Genomic DNA, 21,527 nt, shown 5'->3' with positions numbered 1-21,527 from the left:
TTTTATTTCTGTACATAGAGGTTTTTAAATGTTTAACTTAGTCTTTATCTTTATTTCCAGACACCGTTGATTCTATTACTCCTGACAAAGTACGAGGCTTAAGGGATATGTTGAACAGCAGTGCCATGGACATAATGTATTATACGAGTCCACTTTATAGAGATGAGGTAAGTATTTTGATACGTTGTTCTTTGCAGTTACAGAATAGTGACATATCATTGTTCAGAATTTTAATGCAGGTTTAACCCTTGAAAAGAGAGGGAGACTTATGAGAATTCATCTGTTAATAACTTACCCGTAATGTGGTGGCACACTTCATCCTGTACCTTAGAATCCATATTTTTAAGCCCTCTCAGCTTGTTCTGCATGCAAATCTCTCTTGAAAAATAAGAAGGGAAAAAAAACCATAGGGGTATATATTTAGAACTGGAAGGGGTCTTGGAAACCATTTGATCCAACATCCTCATTTTATAATTGAGGAAGCTGAGGCTGTGAGAGGTTAAGTGACTTACCTGTATGATCATACAGAGAGTAGGTGTCAAAGGCAGCATTTGAACCCAGATCTTCCTGCCTTACAAAATACCAGTGTTTTGACCATGATGCCAGTAGTTCTTATAACCTAATTGTATCTGTGATTATAATTGAAAAATGACATGGTCTTGAGTATTTGAAACTTTAATCTTTGTACATAGCACTCTTAAACTATAGCCCTGCTTATATTTTCTCCAAATAACTGAGTAAATATATTTATTCAGAGAAGGAGGGAGTTTTATTTAATAAAAAGTAAGACTTCTTTTTGGTAAAAAGAAACATTAAGAATGTTGCTTCTTAGTGCAACTTACGGGCTTTGGAAAGTAATTTAATCTCTTTAGGTTTCATTTCCTTAATCTGTAAAATATGAAGATTGTTCTAGCCAACCCTAAGGCCCTTCCAATCTCCAAATATTATGATCTTAAAGCTTACAGTTGTTTTGTTTTTTGTTAAATGCTTTTTTGTTTGTTCAGGGGATTTTCTTCTTTTTTCTGGCCACTTAATTACAACCAAACAGAGAAGTTAAAAGGAGATAAAGTTCAGTGTAGTCAGCCAAAGTACATGTAAATAACAATAAATTCCTAGTTTAAGTGAACTCCAAAGGACCTCTCAATTATTTTGTTTAATACATGAGTTCTTAATCTTTTTTGTGTCATGGAGCTCTTTGGCAGTCTGGTGAAGCCTGTGAACCCCTTTTTAGAATGTTTTTAAATGCATAAGATAAAATGCAGAGGATTACAAAAGAAGCCAATCATTGAAATATGATTTATCAAAATATATTTTAAAAATTCATGAACCCCAAGTTGAGAATATTTGATTTAATGGGATGTTTAGAATACATTACTTAAAACCAGCATTTCTTGTATTTAGGACATATAGGTAAAACCCTGGTTCACTGCACTAAATCAGCAAGTTAAAACATGCTTTTAACTCAGTGGATGCAAAATAAAGATTTGCTGGTTTGATTTCCTTACTATCTATAGGGCACATGTTAAACACTGTGGAACTCATAAATAAAGGTGAGACATGGGCCCTGTTTTCAAGCACTTCATAAATGATAGAAGTATGATGCACCTTCCCTTTGGAGATATGAAGGGATTTAAAAAAAAATTTTCCCCTCCCCCAAGGACTTTCTGGGACAGGTGAATTTTTCCCCTTTTCAGGGGAAAAAAAAGTACACATTTTTAGATAAATGAATGTTTCTGATAAAATATTCATGTGTTGCTACTTAATCTTTATTCATTCAAAACTATTTCCAAAATCATATAATAGGAAGATTTTTATATTATTTATGCTGTTTAGTCTTTTTTTTTCAGTCGTGACCCCACTTGAGGTTTTTTTGGCAAAGATACAGGAGTGGTTTACTATTTCCTTCTTCAGTTCATTTTACAGATGAGGAAACTGAGGCAAACAGGGTTAATTGACTTGCCCTGGGTCACACAGCTAATAAGTGTCTTGAGGCCAAATTTGAGCTCAGGTCATTCTGACTCCAGCTTTTGTTCTCTAACCACTACACCATCTAGCTGCCCGTATATTATTTACAGTCATTGCAAAATGATACAATAGAAAAGAATGGTAGGTTTGGAGCCTAAGGACCTGGGTTTAAATTCTACTTCTGAGGCTTTTAAATAACTGTGTGAACAAAGGCATGTCGCTTAGATTTTCTGGCCTTGTTTTCTTGTTCTGCAAAATAAAGGAATTGCACTAAACCTCTTCTAGTTCTAAATCTATAAAACCATGAAAGTATCTTCTATATTGTTGCTGCTTTTTTTGTTGACATGACACTTCTTAACAAATACTTGAACAAGCCTCTTTATTAAATGGATTATCTCAAATCAATTAAAAACTGCCTAAAAATAATGTAATGACAAATGATAGTATATATCACAAGATATATTTCTGCATTCTAAACCTTAAAATGCTTTATAAATATGAGTTGTTAACTATTATTAATATGGTTCTGTGGCATGTAAAGACCAATTCAATACTTCTCTTGTTTCTGTGCTACTTACTCAATTTTTACATATCCAACAGTGATATAGATGTTGCTTAATTCAAATTTTGGTCTAATTCTTTAAAAGTGTTCAAAATTGAAAGTGCTAAAGCCCTTAAAATTTGGCAGCTTACAGCACTGTATCTAAAAAAATTAAAATATTTAAGGCAATTTCAGTTTGTACATTTTCAGTTGCATAAATCATACTTTTAAAATTAACATAGGCATGATTTTATACATAAAATAATAAATAATTATCCCAAAAGGTAAGAGAGTAAAGTCTGCAAAATGTAAATTAGTAGACTCAACTTTAACTCCTAGGAATTTCCTAGAGCATTTTAATAAAGAATGATTAGTCAGCATTCTTAAAAAAAGAAAGAAAACACTGATCACAAAGGACCATCTTAATTTCATCAAGAACATTTTTTATAAGATTAATCTCTGTACCTTTTTTTTGGATAGGGTTACCAAGACAAATCAGAGAAATGCTGTAAATAGATTTTTACAAGATTTTAGCCAAGAATTTCAGTTTATTGTAACCGTTTTTGTGGACAAGATAAAGAGATGTGGCCCGGACAATAATATATTTCAGTGGATTTGGAAATAGTTTAACAGATAAACCTAGAGTAGTGTTTTAATATCAACTTGGGAGTCAGTATGGCATAGTTAGAATTTTACATTTCAAGTCAGAAAACCTGGTTAGATATAAGCTTCACTTCTGAAACTTGCTAGTGTGGGGATTAAAATTGTCCAGCCTGTAATAAAAAGAGACAAATAGAGCTCTGAGCCAATGATGTTTTATTAAAGGGTCCATGGTGCCCTCTAATGAAGTGGACCTTAGATCTTCCTCGTAATCTGAGATGCCCCCTTCTTCTGGGACCTCGGTTTTATAGGATTTGATATCTAAACATTCAAAAGAGGCATGATAAAATACTGAATCTTATTGGTTGATAGTGCTCTTGAGGGCCAAAAATTACATATTAGCAGGGGGGTCATAGGTTGGGTGAAGTATGAGGCATCTCCACTGACTAAGTGGTCATAAGGTGGCCACCTACTCTTGTGAGACAAGAGAGAATGGTCTGGAGGTACAAAACTAAATTGGAGGACTTTCCCGTATAGTTGAGTCACCTCTGCCACACTAGGCTTGGTCGCCATGACAGGGAAGAACAAAGGTGGAGGGCCTCTAGTTAGCCTCCAATGATTAAGCAAGTGATCTTACAATCTGCAGCTCACTGTTTTGGGGCCTAATATACAGAACTTATAATCACTAGCCCTGTGGAATCATATCAGATTGATTGATTGATGATGATTGGAATAGAATAGGGGATCCAAATGGATTATTTTTCACACCAGCTTTGTGACCCTGGACAAGCTATTTAACCTCTTAGTCACACATTAGTGCCTAGGACTTAATAGATGCCTTAGACATTTTTGTATATGTTGAAGGAATTCCCCCCTTGTTGAAACTTCATTGGTGAAATTGAAGAAGCTGATTAACATCCAAAGGATTGCAGCCAGGATCATGAAGAGCATGGTGTTCATGGCATATAAGGATTGGTAGAAGGAACTCAGGTTATTTAGCTTTGAAAAGATTTAAGGAGAATAGAACTGTCTTTTTGTGAAGGGATAGCTTGTGAAGAGATTTGACTTGCTGAAGGCAGATTAGCAAGCATTAGCTTTAGCACTTGCTATATGCTAGGCGCTGTGAATACAAAAAGAGGGTTGGGGGGGTTGCAAAAAACAGCCTCTGCTCTCAGGCTTACAGTCTAATGGGGAAAGGAGTGGAGAGAATCAGCATTTTCATATATTTCCTGTGTGTCAGGCATTGTGCTGAGCACTTAACAGATGTCTTATTTGATCCTCCCAATAGCCCAGGAGGTAGGTTATTACTAGGAGGAGCTATTATTTTTCTCATTTTATAGTTGAAGACACTGAGGCAGATAGAGAGGTTAAGTAACTTCCACAGGGTCCAGGTTCACACAGCTAGAGTCTTAGGCCAGATTTGAACTTAGATTCTCTCCCTGACTAGAGGCCCAGAGCTTTGTCCTCTCTACCACCCAGCTTCCTCTGTCTAAACAAGATATATACAGAATAATCAGAGCTATCTCAAAGGGAAAACACTAACATTTTAAAGGACTGGGAAGGCTTTTTATCAGAGTCCGATTTTAGCTGAGTCTTGAAGGAAGCCAAGAAGTAGAGATGAGGAAGGAGAGAGTTCAAGGACTGAGGGACACCCAGTGAACGTTCTTGGAGTCAGGAAATGTAGTGCTACGTTTGAGGAATAGCAGAGAGGCTTGTGTCACTGCATCACAAAGTATGTGGAGGAGAATAAGTTGTAAGAAGCTGTAATGTAGGAAGGGGCCAGGAAATGTAGGAAGGGGCCGGGTTTAAAGGAGGGCTTCAAAAACTAAACAGAGGATTTTACATTTGATTCTGGAGGAGACGTGCTAAATTTAGGAAGATCACTTTGCTAGCTTACTGGAATGTGTACTAGAATGAGGAGAGATTTGAGTCAGGTAGACTAGCTAGCAAGCTATTTGAGTAGAGAAAAGAGAATATATGCCCAATTTTGCAAAGGTAGAATTGACATGATTTGGCAGTAGATGGGATATGTGGTGTTGGTGAAAAGTCAAAGGTGATACCTAGGTTTCAAGCCTGAGTGATTTTACCAATGGTAGTGTCCTTGGCAGGAACAAATAATTTGGAAGAGGGAAATGCTTTTTGGGGAAAAATGAGTTTGTTTTTGGACATGTTGAATTGAAGATATCTTTGGGATATCCAGTTCAAGAAGTCCAGTAGGCATCTCACAAGAGAGGTTGGACAAATAGATCTGAGATTTATTAAATCTCTGCTAGGTCATGAGAACACCAAATGAATCAGTATAGAGAGAAAAGAGAAGAGTGCCTAGGACAGAGCCTTGGGGATCATCCCCATGATTAATGTCTATGACCCAGATAAAAATGAAGCAAAGGAAACTGAAGAGTGGTCAGATAGATATGAGGAGAACTAGGAAAAGAGCAGTGTCGTGAAAAGCTAGAGAGAAAAGAAGAGGATGATCAGTAATGTCAGGCTACAGAGAGGTCAAGAGAGATAAGAATTGAAAATAGACCATTAGATTGGGAGATTAAGAAAGCATTGGTAAGTTGGGAGAGAGCCGTTCCACTTGAATTATTTCAGAAACCAGCCTGCAAGATTGGGATGAGAGTTAGAGGAGATGAAGTAGAAGCATTGATTATAGGTATATTTTTCGCCTTAGGCACAAAAGAGAGGAGAGCTGTAGGATGACAGGCAGTGATAGGCAGTAGATCAAGTGAGAGATTTTTTTGAGGTTACATGAGATATGTGTGTTTTCAGACAGTAAGGAAGCAGCCATTAGACAAGGAGAGACCAAAGAGTCAGCTGGAAGAGATGGGATGGAAGTCCTGAAAAATGCACTAACCATTCTGCTCAATCTCAGAGGGCAGAATGAGGATTGGTGGAAGCTGCTTGCAGTCTGGTTTATATAAGGGAAAACTTTCTGTAACTTAGAGTTCCCCAAAAGTGGGATGGGCTACCTGGAGAGGCAGGCAGTTCCTCCTTCCTGGGGGACTTCTAAGAAATGATGGATAACCACTTCTCTATGGATTTTATAGAAACAGTTGTTGTTTAGCCATGTATAAGTGGAAATGAATGCTCTCTCAACCTTTAACTTTTAGATTCTGTATTTTATATTTCTAAAGTAAGAGATTGACAAAAAGTATATTTTTAGGGGAGTGAAATGAGAGGAAAAACTTATTCCCCTTTTCCACAAATGGCTGCAGATTTCTAGAAATGTTTCTTTGCTATAATAGCAACTCACCTTCTATATAGTACTTTTAAGTAAACACAGTACTTACATCACAACAGCCTATAAAGTAAGTAGTGTATCTTTCTTGTTAGCTTTAGTGTGGTCCCTTGCCTGGGGTCACACAGTAAACATCAGAACCAGGGTTTAAACCTAGGTCTCTAGCACTCTGCTATACCACACTGCCTTTCAGGCAGTTAGTAAACGTTTATTAAACGCCAACTATGTTCCAGGCACTGTGCTAAGCTCTGGGCATACAAAGTGGAGGTCATTGCCACTGGATCAAAGAGTATTGGGTGGTGGGAAAAGGCCTAAGGTGGAAGATGATGGAAGTGGGAGCAGGATAGGATAAATTTATGAAGGGCTTTGAACAGTAAACAGAAGATTCTGTATTTGATCCTGGAGGCAGTAGGTAGCTGCTAGAGTCAAAGTAGGGGTTCGACATGGTCAGACCTGCATTTGAAGATCATTTGGGCAGCTGAGTGGAGGATGGGCTGGAGTGCCTGTTGTCTCATTAGATTGTGAGTTCCTCAAGCACAAGGATTGTCTTTTTGTCTTTCTTGTATCCCCAAGAATTAGCATATAGTAGGCATTTAATAAATGCTTGTTGACTGACTGCAGCCTGTAATATTAATTAAGGTGGGACTTTTTGCTGTTGACCTTTAATGATTCTGGCCTTCGTTTGAATGGGGCAGATAAAGTGGGATGTTTTTGTATTTCTCAGCACTGAGACAATTGGGAGTCATTGATTTGTATCTGATGTGATACTGGGGGTGGGGAACTTTTCCACGACCAGCCTGGGAGAGGTCCTGTCCCTCCGGGCCTTGAACAGGATATATGAGCACAGAGGTTGGCCTTCTCTCTTGGAGCTCTAAGCCACAGCAGGAGTGGCGCGTGACTCTGGGCCAGCCATTGTAATGAGCTCCCTGGCTGAACGCTCAGATGTTGATAACTATGAATTGTGTTTGGTCTGTAGTTCAGGGTGCTGGTTTTTTCCCCTGAACCAAGTAAATGATATTTGTATCCTGGATCAAAGTAAGATTGTTAACCCCTTAACATTGCTTTCCTTAGTAAAGCAGGTCAAAAAGACCCGGGCTTTTGCAGAGTTCTATGTGCTTGTTGTTGTTGGTTTTACATCCCCACAGCAGCTGCTAGCCAGATTGTTGAAACACAGCCTTCCCTCATTCAAATCAAAGTCAACTGCAGGTCATAACATCATTTCCTTGATGTCACGGTCCTCTTTGAAAACAAAGGACAAACAAAACAACAACAACCCAACAGACTGACTTTACCCCTGTTGGGAGACCTGCTCTTGGCATCTTGAAATGGAACTTCAAATACATATTCTCCTTAGTGTATCATTAAGGCAGAATTCATGACTTCAAAGAAAATCGTGAATATGCCTGAGTGGTCCAGAATCGCAGGATATGAGGAATTCTCCAAGTAGAAGGCAGAGGAGTTAAAGCATTTATCAAAACTCAAAAGTAGCAGCCCAGTGTCCCCAGTTTGATATCCTGGCAAGAACCTTCCAAAACCAATACACCCATCTCACAATAGTGACCAGGAGGTTACAGAAAAATATTGTGGCAGCAAGCCATACTGGTGCTTCCCCCCAGTGCTAGGGCCCTCCAGTAAGAAGATTACCCACTGGCCTCAAGCCCTTGCTCAGCACTCTTTGGTCTGCACGAGGGTCAATCCTGCTTTCAGTAGTGCCTGCTGCTGCTGCCGCTGCCGCCACTGCTGCCACCACTTCTCCTTCTTCTGCCTCCACTACATCCCAGTCTCCAAACTGTGTTCTGTCCTTTTATATAGTCGCCAGATGTCATCCTGTCGATTAGAACGTCATCTGAGCAATCAGAACTCAGGCACCTACCATTGGCTTTGGTCTTAGCCACTCCCCTTAGGACCCTGAGAGGCCCCCCCCACCCCCACCCTGCCCCGAAGCCTATTCAAATGGGCGGGAAAGATCTTCTCATTTACTGATTGCCTTTACACTTAGAAATGTTTTTACGTATATGGTTAGGTTCTATAGTAGTTTTACTACTGTACTTGAGTCACAGTGTGTTTCTGTGGAGGAAATGCCTAAAATATAGCCTAGGATAAGTTAGGGATTGCTTTGATTGATGAAGGGTAACAAAGGAAAATAATTAATGGTTTGTTTTTAATTGCTTGGTTAAAAAGTTGGTTTTTTAAAATTTTTTTGCTGAACCCATGACGAACTTCCTCTTACCAATGTAGAATAGCACATGCTCTTGTAAATTGTAGTTAAATGGGACATTTAGCTAACTGCTCATTCAGTGACCTGTCTGGATCACACAAGTAATATTCTATATCCTCTTGTCTTTACTACTAGATTTTCCCTATCATCCATCTCTGTAGTCTTCAGTTTTCCCCCAACTACTACTTGCTTCTTCTACAAACACAACTAAGTCTTCCTCACTAGAGCCTACTGTGCCTGCCAACTATCATGCTACATGCTACTCCCTTTCTCTGCTGAACTCTTTGAAAAAGCCATCTACAATAGGGGCCTCCACAACCTCTCCCTTTGCAATCTGGATTGCAAATTCACCAACTAACTGGAACTTCTTTCTCTAAAGTTACAAGGGATTTCTTAATTGCCAGACCTGATAGTCTTTTCCTAAACTCCATCCTTCTTAATCTCTCTGCAGCATTTGACAACTTCTTTTCCTCAGTAGTCTCTCTTTTCTTGAGTTTTTTGACATGATCTCATGTTTTTCCCCGTCTGACCACTTCTCCATCTCTTTTGCTGGATAATCATTCATATCATGCTTGCTAATTGTGTGTATACCCTAAGGCTCTATTTTTGCCATTCTGTTTCTTTACTGTCTTTAGTTTACATCCAGAGCTCACAGCTGCAGGGAGGTGGGCCATTTCCCAGAGGTCTTTGTTTAATATTCCTCATACATGATAGTATCCCATGCTTCTTGTGCTGGGGGCCAGGGGCCTGGTCACTGGCTTTGTGCTCTGGGGCCTCAGGTACTGGTGGCTTGCTCACTGCACTGGGATGGCCTAACCTAGTCACCCCTGTTGTTGCCTGGTTTCTGGGACAGGCACCTTGCCTTCTGTGCTAGGGCTGCAGCTGTCCTGCTGTGCCACTGGCCTGCTGAGCCAGGACTGATGGGGCCTTGGTTGCCGAAGAGCCTCCTACGGCCTTGCCTGCACACCATCTCTGCATGGCTGCGCTCCTCTTTTACGCAAGTGAGACAGACCTTTCTTGAAGTCCTTCTAAGTTATCTTAAGCAGGAAAATTGTTTCACTCCGTCTTTTTGTAGGTTCTGTCACTCTAGTATCCACTTGGAGGCTGATTTAAATTTGTTTCTGAGGGAAACTGGGGAGAGCTGAGGCAACTTCCTGGCTTCCCTCTGCCATCTGGGCTCTGCCTCTCATGTCATAGAATTCTTTTCCTTGAAGATGCAGCTGAAGGACTACCTTCTGCATTCCCTGATTCCCCTCCAATTCTAGTACCCTCCCTCTCAAGCTACCTTGTATTTAACTACTTTGTATTTACTAACATTTATTCTTTATGTTCTTTTATTTATACTTGTCTCCCCCATTTGAATGTGATCTTCTTGCCTTGTAGCGATTATTTCGTTCATTTTATTTGCATCTCCAATGCCTGATATATAGTAAAGGCATTTATTACTTGTTCATTGATTGATTGCTGTATTCCATCAGAATATTCTACAGAAAGATTCAATGCATTTGTGATTTTACTAGCAATGAATGCATTTACACATATTCATACTACAGTCCCACCAGTATCAAATTTTGTTGTTTCTAATTATTTTTTTCCAATTTGGTGAATATGAGAGGCTATCTTAAAGTTCAGCAAAGCTCTTTTTGAAAGAAGAAAAACAGTATCTCTCTTAATCTAGACTGCTTAGTGACCAAGAACAAGCCCTAGAGTCAATGATAATTGATAAGTTGTAGAGGTCGTTCTCCTTTTCTGTTGTATTATTTTATAGAAAGAGTTTTAAAATCATTTGGAATGTACCTGCAATACTAAAATAAGTCAGAAATTAAACTTTCTGTTCCTGCAAAGTTTATTGGTATCTTAACTTAGCTGGCCTCTTGTTCAGGAAAATCTAGTTTGAAGAGCCACCTCTGAACATATACTGACTGTGCGATCCTGAGGCAATCACTTACTTATCAGTGCCAAATAATTCTTTAAGACAGTAAGTTAGAAGCTGCTGATCTATATTAGAAGTTGAATTTCCTCACTTGTGAGTTTTCTATACCCACAAAATAAAAAGGGGGTGGGGGGAGGGAGCGGGTGAAAATAAACCACAATTCAGTTACCCTGAATTAAGGACATAATCTCAGAAGTTCATTGCTTTCAAAAAAAAGATACTTTAGGGGCAGCTAGGTGGTGCAGTGAGTAGATCATTGGCCCTGGAGTCAGGAGGACCTGAGTTCAAATCCAGCCTCAGACACTTGACACATGTACTAGCTGTGTGACCTTGGGCAAGTCACTTAACCCCAATTGCCCTGCCAAAAAAAACAAACAAACAAAAAAAGATACTTTACCCTAGTTAAATATTACAGAAGTTGTGAAGATTTATTACCCCAGAGAGCAATCAAGCCATTTGCACACATATATGTTTTTTCTATGAGTGAAAGTAGAGTTCTGCCAACCAAAAAGGCCTTCCCCTACTAACTTCAGATACCATTATATGAAAATAAAAAAAACTACTATTAGACCAGCCCTCCCCTATGACTCCACTAAGATCTTCCTCTGATGTCTCATCGTGGCATGGAGATGACCCTGGATTCTTGAAGGTTGTGTCATTAGAGCTCAAGGTCTGGCACGTCGTAACACAAAAAGGCTTTGAGTATAGGTGCCAGGCCATACATGTTAGCTCAGCTAAATTCAGATTAGGCTGGTTGCAGGGTGAATTTTTGAATATAAGAATTCTTGAAAACCATCTTACTGAGACAATGCTGTCAAACGCAAATAGAAACAGAGAGAAAACCACAAAATAACATTTTCTTTGTTGTATTTTTACTTATTTTGCTAAATATTTTCCAATTATTTTTTAACGTGGTTCAGGCACACTGGGGAGTTTGACATCTCCACACTAAGACACTGACAAAATCACAGATCTTCAACATATAGACAGTGGAAAGGAATAGTATGGCTAGGAATGTTAGTCTTTCAATTTAAAAACAAAATTCTACTTTTCAGAAATAATATATGACACTTCAAACCTAATAGTTTGATAGGCTTTTGAATCAGTAAAGCTAATGATACCAGTTTTTTCACACACTGAAAAAGTAAGTCAATTTAGATGTGTTACTTTTATCACTGTGGGTTTGTTTTGGGGTTGTTTTTTCTTTTTGAACAACATTTTAAAAAATTTTTTGGTTGTATATTTTAAGCTTCTTAATAGGATGTAAGTTCCTTGGGGGCAGGAATGATTTCATTTTTGTCTTTGTATTCCCATCTTGTAACATAGCACCCTGCACATAGTAGGCATTTAGTAAATGTTTGAGTTGAAATTGGAATTAAAATTTCAGGGGGAGAAATTATAATTAGGGATAGATATGGAATTTTTCCTTCTGACAATAAACAAAAGCAACATAGAATTACTACTAGAACATAAATGGAATTATTTTGGAAGCAATTATTTTGAAAAACTCTAATACTTCAGATAGCCTAATTCTGATATCTAAGTTTTATTATTTTCCTTTGCATTAAAAGGCTATCAGCTTTGACACCACAGTGTAAACCATGATATCATTTTAATTGGCTTAATTATAGAAATTTTTTCTTTTTAGTTTTTAAACTTGTCCTTAAAATTGAATTTATGTTGGAGATAATTGTAACAATCTTCATGGGATTGGATGGCATTATGTTCTTGATGTTTGTTCATCTTTTTCTTATTACACAGGAGATTAAAATTAAAAGTTAAAATCAGTATTAAAACTAACAGAGGATTGCTTTCTTATTTCAAACAGCTAGTTAAAGGTCTTCAGCAGGAGCTGAATCGATTATATTCACTTTTCTGTTCTCGGAATCCAGACTTTGAAGAAAAGGGGGGTAAAGTCTCAATAGTGTCACATTCCTTAGGATGTGTAATCACTTACGACATAATGACTGGCTGGAATCCTGTTCGACTTTATGAACAACTGATGCAGAAGGAAAGTGAGCTACCTGATGAACGATGGACAAGCTATGAAGAACGACATCTCCTGAAGGAACTCTATCTAACTAAGCAGAGGTAAAGTAATAATAATAATAGTGTTTCTTTAGTGCCTACTATATGCCAGGCACTGTGCTAAGCACTCATTTAATAGTAGCTATTTTTCTCTTTAAAGAAGGACCAGTAAGAGTAATTCTTCTCCAGAAATTACTCTACTTGGAATTGGCATTGTAGAGATAATAAATCTTAGACCAAAGATTACAGCATTACGTGTCCTTGTTGAGTTTGAGGTATTTAAAATATTATACCCATTTGCTTATGTTTCTAATAAATACATTTGTCACCCTCCTTTCTCTCCCTTGGCCTTTACCTTCTGTTTTACTGAAGGAGCTTCTAGTTTCTGTGTAGGATCTTTAATGGCATAAGTTTTAAATTTGGAAGCTTTTAATGAGAATATAACTTTTAAGAGGGATGTTTAGAGGACAGTATCTTTTTAAATTATATAGAGTAGTAAGACCAAATCTCTTTTTAAAATGTTTAGAAAACAGTATTATTTCTAGCCTATTTTGTTCATTAATTATAAATATAATGTATTAAACTTGTGAACATTTTAAAATGTACTTAACATCTAATTTCACAGGTTGAAAGAAATAGAAGAAAGATTGCAAGGATTGAAGAGATCAACTATAACACAAACACCTGCCTTAAAATTTAAGGTATATAAAGAAATGTAAAATTTATATTGTTCATAAAGTGTGAGGTTTTTTAATGACATTTCATATAAGACAAAATTACAACTGAGAAATGAGATCATTTTAAATGTATAGTCAGTTCTACTTCAACTCTATTATTTGTGGTAAAGTCACTGATCTTGAGTTCTATTGATGTTAATGCTTCTGTACTATTTCTACCTACCATCATCTTATATTCTGAGGGACTACAAACTAATTTTTTTTCATTCAACAAACATTTTTTTTAGTGCCTACTATATGCCATTGTGCTAGCTATATTGGGTGGAAATGGATACAAAATTATAAGACAGTGTTTCATGTGTAAGGACTTACCTAACACAGATATAACTTCCCTCTACCAAGTCCTGCTCTGATACCCCAGCAGAGTGTGGGGGTGTTACCTGAATCTTCCTTATCCTTATCCTGGGACTTTCTTCAACTTCACTTGATTCCTGTTCCCCATGATGAGTTCCTTCTGGAGTCTCCATCTTTGAGAGGAGCCTAGACTGGCCATCCTTCATTCTCCTCTTGGCTCTGCTTCTTACTCTGTAGACTACCTCATGTCCCCTACACAGGTGCTATTTTCCCTACTCTGTGCCTAGCACGTAGTAAACACTTAATAAAAGCGTGTTGACTGCCTTAAATTTCTGCTAAGCTGGAAATGTCACAAATACGAACCTGGCAGCAAATTTTTCCACTTTCTGAGCACCAGCCTGCCTAAGTAGGAAAGGATCATCACCAGTAGCTTAGCTACATGATGAATTCTTTGACCATAGTAACCCTTGAAATAAAGAAAAATGTAAAGTGATCCTCAGGTTCTTCTGCAGGAAGAATCGTCATTTTAAGATCATCTCTAAACTTGAACTCTGAATGTGATATTTTTGACCAGTAACCAACAAATGGATATATTACTAGAGGAACTGAATCTTACCAATCTTGACATTCTCTTTATATTTGAAATCAGAACAAAAAAGAAGAAGAAGAAGAAGAGGAATTTGCAGCTAGAGATGGCCCACAATTTCTTTTCAGAGAGGCAGAGGAGTTGGCAGAGTTGGTTTTATTGTGATCCATAATACAACAAGAAACATCATTTCATGAAACATCTGACCCTCACAAAATGCAGCGCTCACAAGTACTTGCCAAAAGGCCACTGTCAAATAATACAACGTCAATTACAAAGAATGGAGCGGTTGTGGTTCTATGAAAAGTCTGATAATGACCTGCCAGATTTAGTCAGCGTAGACTTTGAGAGTGGGCAGCTTCAGTACAAAAGTGGGAATGGGTGAGGACAGGGAGAAATACTTTGGAGGATGTGGATCACTGAAAAAGAGGCCAGAAACTTGTTGACAACTCAGTTTCATGTCTTTATACAGTAAATACTTTTTTGAGAAGAAAAGCACTGGACATGACAAGCACTGAATAGCATAACCTAAAAAAATAAACTTGGTTAGATATTAACTGATCAGAAATAACTTGTTATTAGTAGCAGCATTCCTAAATTATTTTTCTGTATATAGTCAGACTACCAACTTGTTAGAACAAAGATTAAAATTAATACAAAGCTAGAAGAAAAAAAACGAGAAAAATGTATCCACTGGCACTGAAACAACTTTTTCCAGGGATGAAGATTGCAATTTTCATTTCTTCCCATCTTATGTGACTTTCTTCCTTGCCAAAATTTTTCAGAGAAGTTCTACCCCAACATGCTGGATGCCTCTTTTTCTCTCGACATTGCAAGGGTAATGGTGGAGCACTCTACATATCAGCTTGTCGCCACTCTAAATTTGACCATCACATCTTCTATGCCCCTCATATGTTTTCCTGATCACATCTTTTACTCCTTTTCTTCTTTAAAATTTTTCATTGGTTACATGGTATAGCCTTCTTACACCCTGCCCCCCCCCCCACATACTTCTTCATTGTTCTGTGTATGTTACTCGTTTCCAGTTCCTCCAATACTATTGTGTTTCATGTCTCAAAACCATGTGGCAACAGCGATAGAATGTTGGTATTAAACAGATGATTCCTATGGTTAAAACTAGTTTCAGAAACCTTGGTGGGAGACTTAGCTAAGCAAAGTCGTACAAGGACATTTAAAAATAACATGGAAGGAAAATAACAAAGAACAAAAGATCCAAAAGATTCATATGATAAAGTTTTTTTACCATCAAGGACAGTAAAGCCATCTCACTTAGACTCTTAATATTAGGTTACATGTTCTTAAAGAGGAAGTAGAAATGGTACAAAAAAGATCAAAGATGAGAAAAGCAGCCAGATTAGACCAAATATATGAGAGATCTCTAGTGGAAGTGACACAGTTGTGAGGGAATTGAGGAATAGATTCGCAGAGTATCCGAATGGAAGATACCAATGACATGATGGAAAAAAATCTTAGAGCTTGTGTGTATGGGAGGAAAAAAACCAAGAAAATAGCAGTAACTACTGGCCTATTCATCTATTTTTCCATCTTAATAATTTTCTGTTAGTAGAGAATAGGCAGGTTTTTGCAAGTTATTCCATAGTGGACCATATCTTTACAATCACATAATTGTCTAAAAGACCTAATGAAGACTGGATCCAGCTGTGCTTATTGTTTAATTATAGAAAAGCATTTGATTCAGTGGAGCAAAATGTTGCCTTAAAGAGTTTCTTCCAACAAAGCATCTCCCATTCTACATCAAAATTATTCAAAATTCCTAAAATTATATAAAGACAAAGGCAATTTCTTTCAGTTACCCAGTGATTATAAATATCAGGGGAGGCATATAACAGATGTATATTCACCACAGGCAGATGTTTCCCATTATCATAGCGGAATTCCGGTGCATAAAGTTGAAAAGGAATTTCCTGTTAATGATGAGGTCCACTAGATGCTCTTGTTTGCAGATAACATTTTACCTGTTGCATCAAGCCCCAAAACATTGCAGAATTTCCTTGACAAACTTTATAACTGTGCAGAAGAGTCTGTCTAACTATTTCACAAAGGAAAAAACAAGCAGTTAAAGAAGAAATGTTTTCCAGATTATGCCAGTCAGTTGGATGGACATACATTTACCTATCAGAGGCGGGACTTGAACCTAGTTTTCCTTGACTTCATATCTGGCTCTCTCTCCACTATGTGACTACTTTTCTTTTGTATAAGTTTCTACATAGATATATATACCATAAATATAAATAACTAAATAAAGCAAATTGAATTAAATTTTACAAATATAGGAAAATCACAAGTAAAAGACTAATTACTCTTCATCAGGGCTCTCCACGCATATACCCCATTGTTTCAAATGTGGGCTACAATTTTTTCCCCAAAATCTGGTTTATAAAAACCTGAGTACAACTTAGAATTCTTGTTTTTCAGCATGTCCTTTTTAAGGAAAATGACACATGCTTTATATTTAGCAGCAAATAGCTTTGAGTAATGAAAAGCCCAAAAATCCTACAACAGTTCTATACCAATAACGCTTAGACCCAAGCATGAAATAGCTTTTCACCTTGAGAATCTGTATAAGCCACTCACAGGAAGGCTAGTTTACTATTCTGATAGAGTGACCATTCTTTCCTAGCATTCTAGGATCTTAGGATGTAGAAATAGAAGGAGCCTTAGAGATCATGTAGTGCACTTCCTCATTTTATAGATGGAGAATCTAAGGTCAAGATTGGGCAAGTCACTCAACCTAAATTTCACAAGTTATCAGTGGCAGAACTAGGGATTCCGACTGAGGTCCTCTGATTCTAGACCCATGTTCTTTCCATTATATCATGCTGCCACCCTGTCCTCAACTAACATCTTCTTGCCAGTGCTCAGTCATGGATGCCTCCTCATTCTCATTTGAACATCACTGTTACCACACACAAAGAAGCTTCCCTAGGGGTAGCTGTGTAGAAGCGGTCATCTAGAGGAAGTTTTTTTTTGTGTGTTACATAGGGTAACACAAAACCTCTCCAGTGTAGTTTGCTCTTATTTGCCCATTTATGGGTATTTGCGTGTAAAGGATCATGTGCTCTTGACTAAAGATGTAGAATGGCCTGTGTATCTCTCTGGTTTCTTTTTTACCCTTTTCAGCCCTGGTTGTACTAAGGGAGACGTCTTTCCCCAAAAGACCACATCCTAGCTCCCCAAGAGCTAGTCAGCTAGTTCAGTTGGTCTTCAGCTCACTCTCATGAAATACGTGGAAAACCACCTATACATGAAATAAGGAGCTTCCCCCATCCACTTTGTATTCATGTTTCTGTAATAAATCATTTATAGCTTATACATCATTATCACATGTGTGTTACCATTCATTTCTTACAATAACCCTATGAGATAGACCAAGATAATTCTCATTTTACAACTCAGGAGATTAAATTCAGACAAATTAAGTGACCTATCCAAGTTCATATGACTAGTAAGTGGTAGAGCTGGTACAAAACCTAGGTCTGTGGACTCCTGGTCCAATTTGCTTTCTGCTATGCTATCAAAAATTATATGTAAGTCAAATTCTACTTTAAATTCAGTGTTGGACCTTTCAAATGTAAAGGACACCTGTGACATATCCTTTAATTTAAAATGAGTATTATATTTTTATTTTTTTGTATAGCAAGGTTTTTTTTGCAGACTTTGCTAAAAGGTACATGTGTAATTTAGTGAAAAAAGAAAAAGAATAGCATACAAAATAGTAAACTTAATGAACTTCTTTGCTATGAACATTAGCTGAGGAATCTTGTTCTCAGCTGCAGAGATCTCACTGCTAGGTATAGCTCCCAAAGAGGTTATAAACAGAAAAAGCAGAACTTTTTGGTGTCAGAGACCTGCAAACAAAGTAGATGCCTATACTTTGGCGAGTGGCTAAATAAACTGTTATATATTAATTTAGTGGAATATTACTGTCTGGTTAAAAATGATGAATGAACAATTCAGAGTAACATGGAAAAACTTAAATAAACTGACAAAGAATCAATTAAGCAGAAACCTAAACAATAATATCACATACTGGCAACAATGGAAATGAAAAGGAAAAAACCAAACCAAAAAAAAAATTGAATGCTATGTAATTGTAATAACCAGAACTGGGCTAAAGAAGAACTGAGAAAATGCATCGTTCTCTCTTCCTTACTGAAGTGGTGAACCAGGAGAATGGAATATTCAAATATTGTCTGGCTTGGTTGATATGTCAGTTGATTTTGCCCAGTGTTTTTCCTCCCCTTTTTTATTCTTTGTTACAGGGTATGGTTTACTAGGTAGAGGAATGGGATATGGCTTACTTAAAAGTGAAGATTGATGTAAAAACACATATACATATACATATACATATATATATATATATATATATATATATATGCACACACACACATATACATATATGTGTGTGTGTGTGTGTGTGTATAAATTTAAAAGGGAAACACCATAAGAGAATCTCACCAATATGGGCTGCTTAGATTCCATATTATATAGAAAGATTTTATTTAACTCCTCTTTTGGAAGATTATTCTGTAGTGTTAATGAAGAAAGCACTGAACATGTAATCAGAAGATTTAGGTTGGAGTTCAAGTCCTGCCATACACTAGCTTTAGGTAAGTCACCAAATCACAGAATTTGAAAGTTGGAAGGAACCTCAGCACATCATCAAGTGTAACCAGTGCGCCAGCAGAATCCTTAGTATAACACGCCTTTGCTTGAAGACCTCCATGGAGTGAGACCTCCCTCGCAAATGAGGGAATTACACTTTTGGAAAACCTTAATTGTTAGGAAATTTTCCTAATATCAAGTCTAAGTTTACCTTTTTGCAACTTCCACTTGTTGCTCCAGGTTTTGCTTTCTAGGGCCAAATAAAACAAGTCTAGCTCTTAAGTCCTCGTGACACGCCTGAAGACAGCTATCGTGTCTCCTCGTATTTTATCTTCTCCAGGGTAAACATGATTAGTCCTTTCAGTCAATCCTCAAATGTCATGGACTCAAAGCCCTTCACCATCCGAGTTCTCTCCTGCTGAGCACTTTCCAATTTATCTATATCTTTAATCCATGGCACCCAGAACTAAAAACAGTCTTCCAAAGAAGGCAGAATACAGTGACACTGCCAGTCTTGCAGCTGAAGATCACTTTATCCTTTTTAGCTACTACATCACATTGCTGATTCATATTGAGCTTATAGTCCACTAACATTCCCAGATCTTTTTAAGAATAATTGCTATTTGTCTATACCTAGTCCTGTACTTGTAAAGTTAATTATTTTTTTTGCCCGATTTAAGACAGCTCTGTTAAATTTCATTTTATTAGATTCATCCCAATGCACTAGGCTGTCAAGATCATTTTGGATCCTGATTCTGCTATCCATTGTGTTAGCTATCTCTCCCACCTGTATATCATGTATAAATTTTATAAATATAGAATCTATGCCTTTATCTTAAGTCATTGATAAAATTGTTTAATAGCACAGAGCCAAGTACAGATCTCTGAAATAGTCCACTAGGCACCTCCAGCCACCTTGACATTGAACCGTTCCCGCTGACCTTATCCAACCAGTTCTTAATCCACTTGAATGTATTATCTAATCCATATTTATCTGGCTTTTCTATAAGAATAGTGTGAAATACTTTATCAGAAATTTTGTGAAAAAATAGGTAAATTATATCCATGGCATTTTCCTCATCCTTATTTAAAAAAAAATGAAGTTAGTCTGGCATGATCTGGCTTAATGAAGTCATGCTGTGGCTCTTCATAATCACTACTTTTCTTTCTAGGTATTCGCCAACTATGTCTTTACTGTTTCATTCTAGAACTTTTCTGGAAAACTCTCTTCCTTTTTTTGGAAATTGAGATATAGCCCTTTTCCAATCTTGTGGTATTTGAAATTTTTCATAATATTACTGATGGCTCAGCAATTATATTTGCTGGATTTTTTTTCATAACCCAAGGATGTAGCGCATCTGGGCCAGATGACTTGAATTTATCAAGGTCAGCTTGCTTTACTATGTCCTTATCTTGTGTTTCAACTCCCTTTTAAGTCCTATATGATCTGTTGTTTCCTTGTAAAGATCATTCTCCATTGTAGAGAAAACAGGAATAAAATTATATTTGAAGCAGTTATTTTTCATTTATCAAGTTATCATGTTCCTGTTCAACCCAAATAAAGGTCTTTTTCCTTCTTTGATCTTCTCTTAAATATAGTACTTTAAAAAAGAAAAACTTTTTGTTGCCTTCAGCCTTTCTGGACAGCCTCAGCTTATTATGCACTTTACCATTCTTAACATACTTTTTACAGGACCATACATACCATACTGTTAATTGTCCCATTTCCATCTTTTATACATTTCTTTTTTTAAAATCTCAGTTAATTGGTGAATTCCCAGTGCATCCACATTGGTCTTGTCAAACATCCCATTTTTCCTCCTCATTGAAACTACTTCTTCAAAATTTATTCTTGAACTTCTCCCATCACTCCTAGATTGACTTACCCTGAAGCATTTTAATGTGCCTATATTTCTTAGCCCCTTGAAGTCTACTTTCTCAGAATCTCAGTTGCAAATCAGACTATACGCAGATTTTTTCTCCATTTCTGTCTCAAATTCAAGAATGGGATGGTTGCATCCCCCAAACTTCCCATTATGTTCACTTTAGCAAACAGTTCTTCCTGTTAGTGGGAATCAGATCCGGAAGAGAATTTTCTCTCGATTTCTCTTGCTTTAGAAGGATGAAATTATCACACCTAGGTAAGCCACTAACTGCTTTGATTTGGCAGAAGGAACTCCCACAGATATTTGGATGATTGCAGTCCTCCATCACTACTCCATGTGCCTCTGTGCCAGGCATATAATCTTTTTCCTAAAATTCTGAGATATCTCCTCTTTCAGTCCAAGTGCTCTATAGTATATTCCAATGACAGAATCATTTCTGTTTCTCCCTCCTTTTGCCTTCTTTCAAATATTCTTGTCATATTTCAAGATTTTTTTGCATGAGTATATCTTTTTAATATACGATCCTACCTTCTGTTTCACCACACATACTTTTTTTTTGCTTATCCTATTTGTTTTAAATAAGATATACCCAACTAGAGCTACCATCCAGTCATAGATTTCATCTTGCCAAGTCTCAGGGATACTTATGAGGTCAAATTTTACCTTCTTTCATTAGGACCTCCAATTCCTCTTGTTTGTTGCCAGAACTCTGCTCATTTTCATATCAACATTTGATGCCATGGGTTTGTCTTCTTGTATTTCTTTGTGTTGTAGATTTGTCTCCTCGTACTACTTTCTTATTCCTTCTTTCTTTCTACTCTCCATAGAATCTAACTTGAGGAAAAGGCATA

General features: G+C 37.2%; 1 protein-coding gene across 4 annotated transcripts in view; it reads left to right on the top strand.

Moving 5' to 3' along the window:
- Nucleotides 1-21,527, top strand: part of DDHD1 (DDHD domain containing 1) — a 147,035-nt gene that overhangs the window by 100,119 nt on the left and 25,389 nt on the right. For all 4 annotated transcript variants that reach the window (XM_036749651.1, XM_036749652.1, XM_036749650.1 and 1 more), the window contains 3 exons: nt 61-167; nt 12,327-12,589; nt 13,152-13,227. In XM_036749651.1, coding sequence (XP_036605546.1) covers nt 61-167; nt 12,327-12,589; nt 13,152-13,227 — 446 coding nt within the window. The remainder of the gene's footprint in view (nt 1-60; nt 168-12,326; nt 12,590-13,151; nt 13,228-21,527) is intronic.

Source organism: Trichosurus vulpecula, chromosome 3 (genome assembly GCF_011100635.1).
Source record: "Trichosurus vulpecula isolate mTriVul1 chromosome 3, mTriVul1.pri, whole genome shotgun sequence".
NCBI classification, from domain to species: Eukaryota; Metazoa; Chordata; class Mammalia; order Diprotodontia; family Phalangeridae; genus Trichosurus; species Trichosurus vulpecula.
This window is presented reverse-complemented; position numbering and strand designations above follow the sequence as displayed.